The sequence below is a fragment of the Oreochromis niloticus genome, linkage group LG23 (assembly GCF_001858045.2).
Source record: "Oreochromis niloticus isolate F11D_XX linkage group LG23, O_niloticus_UMD_NMBU, whole genome shotgun sequence".
Lineage (NCBI taxonomy): Eukaryota > Metazoa > Chordata > Actinopteri > Cichliformes > Cichlidae > Oreochromis > Oreochromis niloticus.
Window position 1 is genome coordinate 19,688,200 of NC_031986.2, and position 12,478 is coordinate 19,700,677.

Sequence of the window (12,478 nt, forward strand, 5' to 3'; positions counted from 1 at the left end):
TTCTGGTCAGCATTACGGTTTGTGGATTTTCTTTTTGAGTAAGTGAGTCATGAGACTCTGCTGCTGTTTTTCAAATGTCCTTTGAACAGCACAGGGTGTGGGACATTTAGCTTTACTATATTCAACATAAGGCAGACAACTGACACCAAACCAATCTCAGATGGCACTACGGAACAGTGGTTTTTGTATGTGTGTGTTTTTTAACACCTATGTGTTGCCCCACTCTGCCATTTTAGTCACTAAATAGATCAGCTGCTTGCGAGTTAAAGCAAAATAACTTGGTGTCCAAAGTGAGTCCTTTTGGTTCTTACTTTCCAGACAGTTTCAGTTCCACTCTGAGGTTCCCACATCATCAGAGGCTCCTGTAACCAACAACACCAGCGACCAAGCAGAGCGGCTTCTGTGAAGACGTCCTACATTACAGGCTGCAAAACGGGTAACGAAAGCTTCAGTTCCAGGATCAGTTCATTGACAAAACAGCATGCAAAAGAAAGCAGCTCATTGTTAAAAGTGAGGTATTAGTAACCAGTACCTGGCCTGGGAGGGCTCATTAACACCCTGTGTGGTGACAAACATATGAAAAAATCTGCCTTAAATAAGTTTGTCTTTCCATGAAGTCAGGGAAATAAAGTTAGGTGCGTGCTTTGGCTAATTCTTGCACATAAAGCTGCACCACGTTTGTCTGTCAGAGCACATTCTGTGTGTTTGTCTCTGCATAAGTATGAATCAGGCTTTTCTTGCTGGGGTTTTGCTTTAAATAAATTACGTGTATTAGGCCCGAGGTGCATTTTCTGCAGCACAAAGCGGTGCTGAGCTTCAAGCTCTAAATAAAAACCTCGCCTTTTGTTTGGTGCTGCTTTTTGTCATTGTTTCCATCCAGCAGAATCCCGATGCGTGACGGTTCATATTTACAACTGCAGTCTTGGAAATCAGCGGCATGTTACACAACCTGAACCATCGTGATGAGAAGTCACAAATAAAAAATCGACCCCAAAAGTTCCAGTTTATTTTATACCAGACAGATGTTGTGATTGAACCAGTGGAGCTTCTGAGCTTCTTATTTTCAGGCAAAAAGTTCACAAGGAGTGAATTCGGTGTGCCGAAACAAGCCCCTCGCTTAGCACAAAACACCATGATATATCATGCTGACAGTGGTTACACCGAAATGATAAACAATACACGAATCGTTCACTTTCACAATCCTGTAACGCCTGGATCACCTACCTCTGACAGAGTGTAGGAGGACACGGGCTGTCAAATGACCCAAACACTGAGTAAATATGTACATGTACCTTGTCCTAACTGCAAACCTCTGTCAGTACAGGCAGAGTTCAGCCACATGGCAAAGAAACTCGGCCTTCAACTTCAAATAACACCCAGTTAGTGACGGTTTTACAGTTTGTGCTGCCAAATCATTCATTTTTACATAAAACCCGAGTGATTTTTAAACATTTCAAATTGCACGCCCCTGGGAAAATCTCCCAAATGTCATGTTTTTAGTTTGAGCTCGACCACTAGCTATTTTAAGGCTGTGTAAACAAACTTGATGTTTTATAAGCTGCGCTGCACTTCAGGGTCTGGATTCTCTGAAGGACACAAAAAATGTCCTCAGATGACCTGAAGGACAGGCCAAACCAGCATGGCCTGTCCAAACTGAGCCAGTGTGGCCTTCAAAAGTTTGTGTAGCTTGAGTAAGCCTGTGGTGATTGAGGGAGTACGTGAAACCACTGGATAAAAAAGGAAGGGGGGAGGTGAAAAAATAAATAAGTGCAGAATCAACATCAGCTTAAAGATGATAAAGGTAAAGATGTCCAAAAGTATGCGGCCCCCATTAAACCAGTATTTTTAAATCTAAACATTATCTTTCTAAAAGTAAATAAATAAATAAGTAAAAACACCCTGTGTGTGGCCCTGGGTCAGTTGTCCCAGTGTTTGAGTTTTTTGACTTTCTAATCTTCATTCGATTATTCCTTGCCTGTTGAATATTCATGTATTTCGTGCACCGAGTAGTCATTTATCTCAGTTTTGTCTCCTGTGTTTAGTAAATTGTGTCTCCTGTGTGTAGTCAGTCTTGTCTCTATGTTTTGTTTCCCTTTTTTTGTGTGTGTGTCAGTTTCAAGTCTGTGTTTCTGTTCTCGTTTAATTTCTTCCTGTTTTATTTTGGTATCCCGTGTTCCCTTTGTCTCATTAGTTATTATTCAGTTCAGCTGTGTTCCCATTTGTCTCCACTTTCTAATACAGATGTTTTAAGACTGCATTGTGTTTTTTGTGATTTCTTTTGCTGCTGACGTGCTAATTCTTTCATTAGGTGTGTTTTGGCTGTGAATTTATTTAAAGTTGTAAGTTGTAAGAATTATGTGTATTTTTGTACTGTTTACTCATGACATGCAGTCTGCTCTTCATTTGCATAAACCAGTAAAGATACAAGGAGTTGTACTTCTCACATCTTTATTGGTGAATCACTTAATTCTTGAATTTAGTAACTTGGTGATTCTCTGTTAGCAGCCTTACCAACATTTATCAAATCTTTTCTGCTCGAGAGAGATTTTTGTGGGAGGAATTTTGGACCAGTCAGTTTGCAAAACTGTCTTAGTTTGAATTTTTTTTTTTTTTTTTTTTTTTAATTGAACAGCCCTGTTAATTAGCCAGGATCTCAGTTGGATCAGTGACTTATAAGGCGAACAGATACTGACGTAGCAAATCAGCCTGAGCTGATGTTCCCTCCTGGGATTTAAATATATCATTTCTAGTCTCACTGACCGCTCAAAGCTCTTCAAGACTAAAAGACAAGGGGACAAGTGTTGGTGTGTTTTTTGTTATGGTTGTTTTTCATTTTTCTGATCAAATGTTTTTTCCAATAAAATCTAAAAAATATTTTGAAATTTTTAATAGAGTCAAATAGACATAAAATTTGGGTTTTTTAATTCAGTTTTTGTGCTTTTGAAGATTTAGTGGAATCTATAAATTTCATTGTGGATGAAATATTCTCTCAGAACATTTTGTACTGTTAATCGTCTTTTGAATGGTTCGTACATTTCAGAATAGTACATGCTTACAATTAAAAAAGGGTGGAAGTCCAACAATGTGGAAAAAAAAATGACATCTTCATAGGATTCTTCACAGTCCTATGAAAAATGCCACAGTCTTCCCAGAGTGGATGTGCCAGCAAATTCACTCCAAGGTCCAGACCGATCGTGCAATGCTCAGAAACTGCAAAAGACTCTATAGTCCTCGGGTAGCATGGTAAATGTTACAGTCGCATGACGCTTCCATCACTTCCAGGAGAAAGCTGCTTCTTTGTAAAACAAACACAACCACACAGCTTAGGTTGATGCAAAGCTGTGCTACAAACCACAAGACTTCAGGAACAATGTACTTTGGACAGATGACACCAAAGTGGAGATGTGTGGCCATAATGCACAAAGCCAAACACAGCATATCAGCACAAACACTTCATGCCAGCTGTCAGCACGGTGGTGGAGGGGCTTGTTTTGCAGTCACACAACCTGGGCACCTTGCAGTCACCGAGTCGACCATGAACTGCTATGTATACCAAAATATTCTAGAGTCAAATGTGAGGCCGTCTGTCTGACAGCTAAAGTTTGGCTGAAACTGGGTTCCAGACACTGCAATAACATCTACAACTGAATGTCTGAAAAAGAAACAAGGTGCTGCAATGGCAGAGTCAAAGTCTAAACCTTGACCTCATTGAAATGTTTTGCCAAGACCTTAAGAGAGGTGTACATAAACAAATGCCCACAAACATCAATGAACTGATGCAACATTGTAAAGAAGAGTGGGCCAAAATTCCCCCACAGTGATGTGAGAGACTGATAGTCATACAGAAAACAACTGCTTCAAGTTGTTTCTGCTAAAGGTGGTTTTACGAGCTACTGAATTATGAGGTGTACTTAGTTTTCCAAAAGACTGCACCAAGTCCGGAAACTCTCTTTCTCGGAAGACTGAATGTGGACCTATGGTTCATATTTGTTCGGCCCACTGGTGATCAAAATGGGTTTTACATCCTTGTTATGAAGCTTTTGTGTATGTTCAATGAAACAGATATTCATTCATTCTTTAATTTACCTGCATTCCTGGGTGTTTGGGATACTAGTCTGTTCTTTACACCACTTACACTTTGCCACACCGTCAGATTCTGACCTAATCCTTTTCTTGCCCACTTTCTGCGAGCCAATCAGTCGCTTCTGTGCTCTTTATATATTAGTTATCTTCTGTTATCCTGCCGTTCAGACTCCGAACTCCACTTCATCCTGGCCAGATGGAGATCCTCGTCCAAGTCTCCAGCGTCTAGTATCTGAAGAGTCCTGTCCTACTTCATACCATCAATGGACTCCACTATAGCAAATGTTGTACATGCAAGAAATAAGAAATAAACAAAAAATACATGACTAAATGTAAAGTGTGTTTGTTTAATTCTTTAAATTAATTTGTATTTAATTTTTTGTACATTTTAAGATTTATAATCCATTGACATTTTTAATTTAATTTGTGTTTACATTGATTGAATTTTTAAATATGACTTTCTTTATGAAATTATGTTAGACGTTAGAGTAATGAGTACAAATAACTTTAGAACTTTTAAATGCTGTTTTTTTAGGGAATATGATCGTTATAGATATACTAGTGCCTATAGGAAAAATTTAAATAAATTTATAACTAGTTGTAATGCTTATAGGCAAAACAAATGCCATATATGTTGCCATGTATATGTATTTTTCTCAGTAATATTACTGTTTGATGTAATTTTAAGTTATTTATTTATTGGAATGTATGGAACATTTGCAATACTGAACAATTTATTAAAATTTAATGTAAGTATACATTTAAGTCTACAAAATATAAGCATAATGAAAGAATATGCTATAGTATTGATTTAGATGTATTCCTTTATAATCTTACATAACTTTACATAATGTAAGTATAATTTTAAGGTAACATAATGTAAGTGAAAAGTAAGTATAGATTATAGTATTAACCTTTAAGTATTACATCATAAGTTTACATAATGTAAGTAAATATTAAATTTTATTTTGTCTGTTGGGTTTCATAAAATTTTTTAACAGTATTGAAGAATTTATACATAAATGCAAATATCAGAAAATCTCTCTCTCTCTCTCTCTCTCTCTCTCTCTCTATATATATATATATATATATATATATACATATATATATATATATCTATAGCTCTTTAATAACTGTAACTGTAATCATAAGCATAAATATTATTTAATGACTAACTTTTATTTATTTATTTTGTTAGTAAACGCCTTATACAAGCCTTACAATGAAAAAAAAAACGTCCTTAAGGTCTTCCCGGTTGGAACGCGGTTTCCTAACCATTCCTCGGCTTCGGTGTGTATTTCAGTTGGCCCACATTTGGACTACCTTAAATATTCTGCTCTCTCATTACAGTGACACACACACACACACATTCACACTCACCGCCACGGGAGCGCGCGGCGGCTGAGCGGCCCTGTCAAATCACTACGGAGGTGACGCGCAGCCCGAGGACTTACATAAAACTCCTCCGAGGACTTTTCACACTTTTAACGCCTAAAAGTGGCTTTACTCGCCCATATTTCGGACGAGGAGGCCTACACGTCGTGGAAATAAAAAGTTGTGGTAGTTTTGAACTTCTACCGGAGGCTTGTTTCGATTAAATACAACAAAAAGTAATTTTTTTTTCAGCTGAGAGGCACTCGAGACGCGAAGCAGCCGAGGACCGAGAGGAAGGGGGGATTTCTAATCGTCTCCTTTTCAGTTTTTTCGGGGGCATGCGAGTCTTCTGAACACGCCCGGACCTGTTAACGCGCACATAAAGCCGGGATAAAGCCACTTGTAGCTCACTTTGTTTCTTCTGAATTCAACATGCTGCCGAATACGGCGCTTTACGCCGCGAAGAAACGGAAGAAGCCCGTCCAGAAAATGTAAGTCAACTCCTCAAACACCGCAAAGCAAAACCCCCGAGCACTCTGAGGTGTCTGAGGTGACCGGAGAGCTAAAGACAGACGTTTTATTGTACTTTATGAGCTCCGTGGTGTGGTCGTCATACCAGCTTTGTAACGCTTTTTAATGTTTACTAATGTAATACTACAGTTGTGCCAGCACGGGCAGTCCCTGTGACCTTCCATAGAAGCTAGGACGTGTAATCCTGTGAAAACACCTCGCTTTGGTGGCTTTTAATGTTTATGTTGAACAACAAGCTGTGTATTTTTCTCCCCAAAGCATGCATACATGTCACAGTGAAGCTTTCTAACACCAGGGATGGCTTTTTCCTTTTTTTTTTTAGGTGCAGCTGTGCAAACATTCCTGCACTACTCGTGTATTATAGCCTGCGTTACATTGTAATAAGCGTATTTGTGCCCTCTATGTGTGTGTGTGCAATAGTAGCTGCATTGTTGAATCCATAGGGCTATAAAGTCTATTTTTCCCTGCTGTGGTTATGCAATGCTGGCCAGCCACCCTGAGGTAATGTGAAGTGCTGAGGTCCAGCAGCACTGCGTGGAGAATAAAGTTAACTGTTGCTTCAGTATCATTTAAATCTAATTATACCATCTGGGACAGCTGGCCTTCCCAGACTGATCTGTGGCCTTTAAAAACTCCTTAAAGGACTCCTCAGAAGTGGATGGTGCTGAACTGGAATTTATCTTTTGAGTTTTTGTTTGAGTGTGCCCTGTAGGCGGGGAGGTTGACACTGTAAAGACTGAAACCCCACATCAGAAATCTCATCGTACCACCTTCCTGTGATTCGACTTATGATTTAAATATATGTATAGCATCTTTGTTTCCCTCTTGATTCCCCAATCGGGACGCCTCAGAGCCCCCCCCCAGCACAATTTGAAAACTACCTCTGCATAGAGAAGGAACCATTTTTGGACGGAGTTTTGCTCATTTCATTATCCCGTTTTTGTAGGGAAGCCGAGCACAGTGAATCTTTGTTCTTCTGTGCTTTGTCAGAGATGATGTTTCAGGACTTGTTAGAAGCCCTTCGAGCACCGCTGCAGGTCCCTGAGGTCTTCACTTTGGGAACCACAAAGTTATTCTTTGCACAAAAACAGAAGAACAGAGCCCTCAGATTGCCCAGCCCTACAAAGTGAAAAAAATAGAGATATTACTAATGATAGGCTTAGTTGGTCATGAATTTTGCTGTGAATAAACCACTTGAAGTGGACTTTTCTCTTGCCACTGAACTACAATGTTCTTAAAGAAACCCTTAACAATTCAAACTGGATGTAAACTGGTGTAAAAAAATCTCTTCATTGACACTTAAACCGACTGGTGCTCATGTGATTTCTGTAGACTGGAGGAGCCGGGACTCAAACCATCAACCTTCCGATTGTAGATGACCTGCTCTAATGTCACCGGCCTAGAATGAACTTTATAGCCCTTAAAACAGCATATACTGGTTCCCGTGCATATTTAAAGGTTCTCTAAAGCACCGTTTTACAATAGCTCCCTCTATGAGATCATAAAGAAAAACTTAGATTGGGTCTCTAACCCAGTACTGTGGTACGCAACGTCCACATAGTTTAAAAAACATTAATAAATCTGCTGCAAAGATCCTTTAGAGGCCCCCTGTGGTGTTGATGGATGGAAGATACTGTATAGGAGTGAGGATGTCTAAAGGATCAAGTAGATGCTGTTTCCAAAGGCACCACAAGTATGTAAATCTATTTTAGACCCTTTGGGAAAGAACCCTTTAGAGGTTATATAAAGCACCGGGCTCTAATTGTTCTACTTATATTATTCAAGGTGCTTCTCTAGAGGTTCTCTAAAGCACCATCCTGAAGTGTCCTCATCAGACCTCTCATGGGGTTGTAAATAACTTTGGAGAGTTTTTATAAAGCACCATATTTAAGTCTTGGACACATTGCGCTGCTCTGCAGGCTCTCCAGAGAACAATGCTCAGTAAGTTAATCATAGACCCTTAACCATACTGTTAAGACTTAGTTGCACCATGGGCCACTGTATGGGAGTCCTCTAAGGCATCATGGGGCACCATAACATCCTGTTGCATTTCAGCTGATATCCTTAGTTGTGTTGTTGTCTTTGTAGAGGATCTTCTATAAGACCTTTTCACCATATTTAAAGTGCTGTAAAGCGCCTTTAAAGGAGTTCTGTATAGCATCATGGTTCAGTTTAAACAACTCCCATGAAGAACTTTCAGAGGGATTCTCCAGGGGGAACATAGTTAATTCGAAACACTGAAAATGCAGGAAAGAACTTTAGATTGGTTCTCTATAGAACCAGTGTTAATTTTCAACACTTAAGCATGCAGGAGAGAACCTTTAGAGGGTTCTTTGTAGATTCTATATAGCCCCGTTGATCATTTACACCCTTAAAAGTGCTTTAAGGACTTTGTAGAAGGGTTCTCTGTATCAAAGTGGTTGTTTTTAACTCTTAAAAGTGCAGCACAGAACCTTTAGAAAGGTTCTCCATATCAGCATGGACATTTTAATCCATTAAAAGTGCTCTAAAGAACTTTTAGAAGGGTTCTCTAAAGCATCCTGGGGATTTATTTTGTCCAAGACCCTTCGCGTTGCCATAAAGAACCCTCTGCTCTCAGCCACGCTGGCCTCCTCACTGTGATTTTTACCAGTTTGTGATTTTTAGCTTTAACAAGCCAGACGGAGTGTTAACTGCCCCGTACAGAACCACAGGCCTGAACAGGGACCCACGGCAGAACCCAGCCAGAACCGCGGTTTCAGTGTATGTGTGCGTATGTGTGTGTGTGGCACTACCTGCATTAATCATAATCAGGACGTAGAGCGCTCTCACGCAATGTTTCCACGAGGGAGGAGGGAGGGAGGGAGGATGGCGTAATCTGAGACTCGCTCTGTTTTTTCTCCTCCTCCTCCTCCTTCGACTGCCACAACATACTTTTTTCCTGTCTTTTTCCTTCTCTCTCTATGTGTTTTAGGGGAGTTTGTTTTTTCCCTCCCTCCCTCCCTCCACTCAAATTAACATAGTTCAGTGTCACGCAAAGGGTTACGTAAGTCTGCCATGTTCAGTTTTTAGGAAAAGTTTGTCTTTCTTTTCTTTTTTCTTTCAGGAAACAGTGTTGAGTGAGGGAGTTGTGAGTGTGAGAGTCAGTTAAGCCCGCAGAGAGGTCTGGAGGCGGCGTTACAGCAGCTTGCCCTGCGGCAGTGTACCTTTATGTTTACACTGTGTTGTACAAGGGAAGCATTTAAATTTATGGTAATGTCCGTGTGTGACAGAGACAAAGAGACGGCGGATGGATTGTGATCAAAGTTGTAAAACAATGATGAGAAGGTTGAATTGCACAACGAGTAGCCAGAAGTATTTGGACATTTGCATGAGAAATGCTTGTAGGCGTTGTTGACGTATCAGCCTCCACATTTTGAACCCCGGCTGCAGAAACTTGCAGTGATGTTAGGAAACGAGGGCCCGCCCCGTTTTGGGGTTAAACTCCGTCCCAGAGGTGTTGGAGGAGGCTACTTGACTCCTTCCCACAGATGTTTTATAGCAGCTGGATACTGGACTTCAAAGTGGTGCCAATTCAGTTGAATAACGGTTACTTTTAGGTGCGTCAAACCCCCCCCCCCCCCCCAAAAAAAAACTTTCCTGGACTTTACAAATTGCCTTGTGAATGTAAAACTAAGGCATTCCAAATTCAGCATAATAACCTCACTTGGGAATTTCTTTCATTGCAGTACCGCTGGCTGCCACTGTAACATACTAGTGTCACATCCGGCTCTCTCGCTCCGGGACGGGAAAACACCAAAGCATTCTTGAGGGGTTCTCCAATGAACAATGACCCATTTTAAACTCTTTAAAGAGCAATGAAGAACCTTCAAGGGGTTCTCTGTAGCACCGTGGGTCATTAAAAACCTTTAAAAAGGATTTTTCTGTAGCATTTCAGTCCCTTAATACCCTGAAAAATCCAGTAAAGAACCTATTATTTATGGCATGGTAATGTTATTCTCATAGTAGTACAATAATGAAACTTTAGAAGGTAGCACCATGGTTCATTTTAAACCTTTAAAAACCCTTTAGATTGGTTCTCTATGGCACCACTGTTGATTTTAAATTGTCAAAAGTGCACTAAGATAATTCAGACCGGTCCTCTTTAGCGCCATGGTTCCTTTTAAACCCTGAAAGTCCAGGAAAGAACCTTTAGAAGGGGGTCTTTGGATTGCAGCCATACCACCCTGAACATGCCGATCTCTAAGCAGACTCAGACCTGGTTAGTTGTGGATGGGGTGTAAAGTTTTGGGTAGCTGTGACTCAAGAGGTGGAGTGGGTCATTTACCAATCAGAACCTTGCTGGTTTGATCCCTGGCTCCTCTAGCATGCACGTTGAAGTATGTTTGGGTAAAATACTGATCCCTGAGCTGCCTGTGATGCATCCATTTGAGTACGAGTGTGTGAATTTTAAGTTAAAAAGCACTTGTGTGAAAGAGGCATGTGAGAGAGTGCTTTGAGCACTAAAAATTAAGTAGGAGAGCACAAAGTAAATACCAGTCTATTTACCTTCTCTACAGCAGCATGGTTTGTGGTTCAAGTTGTAAAAGAAACAATGTAAACAAGCTAAGGATATTAAGGATTCTGCCAACTGTGCAGGCCACCTTACCTTGGAACAACAAGTTTATGTCTCCCGACACTTTTACTTTTATAATAAATTCACAATAATCAAATTAGCCCTGCTGAGAGCAGGATTCTGATGGTTGAAGAACAGTTCGAAGCCTTAAATGGGAAATTGTGATGATGTTTTTAAGGTATAAAACAATTCAGTGACTTTTTTTCCCCCATGGCACTCTTTTTTTCTTAACTTGTGATTTATTGTACTCTACGTTGATCAATTAGGTGGATGATTTCTGCTATGAGACTGAACTCACATGGGAATAAAATGGTCAGATGTTGCTGCTAAGGTTTTGTTGTTGTGTTTTGGTGCTCTATGCGATGGGCCAGCTTTCAGCAGAGGCACTGTTTCTTCCTATGACTAACATGTGACGAACGTGAGCGTCCCAACTTTCACTTCCTGGTTGTCATATCAAGGTCAAAACATCATGATGCCACTGAGTCCTTGGAGTAAAAGCATATAAAAATGCATATTTATGTTGGCTAATAAAGCCAACATTTGGATTAATGGGATTTTTGGAGCAGGTAATTTGAGAAAGTCCCACTTTATTTCTTATGAGTAACCTATTTGAAAGCCCACACATTATATAAAATCCTGCTCCTGCTCCCCTGCTCCTGATCCCATACTATAAACTCTTACTTTATATAAAAATCAAATTCCTTTTTTTGTCATAACAATAAATGCTGGTTGAAAGTCATCCCTCTTTGGTTACAGGCTGTAAAATTGGACTTGAAAATCCCAAATTATCGGACATCAGAGCTGTTGACTGATAGCAGCATATTGGCCAATATTTATGTGTTGTGTCGCATTAAATACGTGTTAAAAACAGTGTGATCAGTGTGATGAAGAACTGAAAGTCTCTAAAACATTTCCAGATTTTTATTTTTTATTTTTCCTGGAACAGTGGGAAAATATCCTTAACAGCTGTAGCTTGTGCCTAACAAAAAGTCTTAAAAATGCCAAATTATCCCGTGCTTAAGCCTGTCGGGATGTCAGTTAAGGCCTGGAATAATTTAAAAACAACTGTGTGCTTATAATGGCAGCGAGCTCACAACCAAACTCAGCTCCAGAGAGAGCGAGAGAAAGACTTAAACTCTGAGAAGTTTATAAAGTACTTTTCTTAAAGTTACAAATCGCTTCATAGAGATAAACTAGAAAAACCTATTTCAATTTTAAAAAAAGTTACAGCCTGATTTAAGTTTTTTAAGACCAATATCGATATTTGATTATCATAAAAACCTGATATATTGGCCGATATTTTTTTTTCTTCAGACACATGAAACATAAACAGATCTCCCTCACATTTCTAATGTTATTTTAAAAAAAGAATTCTTTACTTGTTCATGCTTTTCTCAACTCTGCTCTCATCAACTAGTTGTTTGTAGCGTTCCAAACACGTGCGCCCAACAGGGAAGTTGCACAATGCCAAAACTACGTAACTTGAACATTCATAACATGCCTGAAGGGTGTTTCTCTGGTCCTTTTTTGCCTTTTAAATTTTCATTTAATTTCCGTTATAAATGCTGATACAGGTACGCCGTTAATAACTAATATGGGCTTACATATCGGCCCTGCTAATGTATCGGTCAGTTTCTAAAAAATAAAATCCCTAGGAAGAACAAAGAAGAGCAGAATATCTAAAATAAATAAGGCTATTAGTGACAAACCAAGGGGTAAAACTACCGTAAACAATCATAACAGCCTTACACTAAATTAATGTTTCACAGTTAAAGTCACAGTTCTGGTCTCAGCGTGGAGACTGTCAACCAGCAAAGGCGAGCTGAGACATCAGAGTAACCAACAGAGCCCATGGGGGTTAATAAATCCTGCACGTACCTAAGAACAAGGCCATCT

General features: G+C 39.7%; 1 protein-coding gene across 1 annotated transcript in view; it reads left to right on the plus strand.

Annotated features, from left to right (window-relative positions):
- The first annotated feature begins 5,469 nt into the window (after positions 1 to 5,469).
- ahr2 (aryl hydrocarbon receptor 2) overlaps positions 5,470 to 12,478 on the plus strand; it is a 95,247-nt gene continuing 88,238 nt past the window's right edge. The window contains exon 1 of the mRNA XM_003446578.5: positions 5,470 to 5,948. Coding sequence (XP_003446626.1) covers positions 5,890 to 5,948 — 59 coding nt within the window. The 5' untranslated portion in view covers positions 5,470 to 5,889. The remainder of the gene's footprint in view (positions 5,949 to 12,478) is intronic.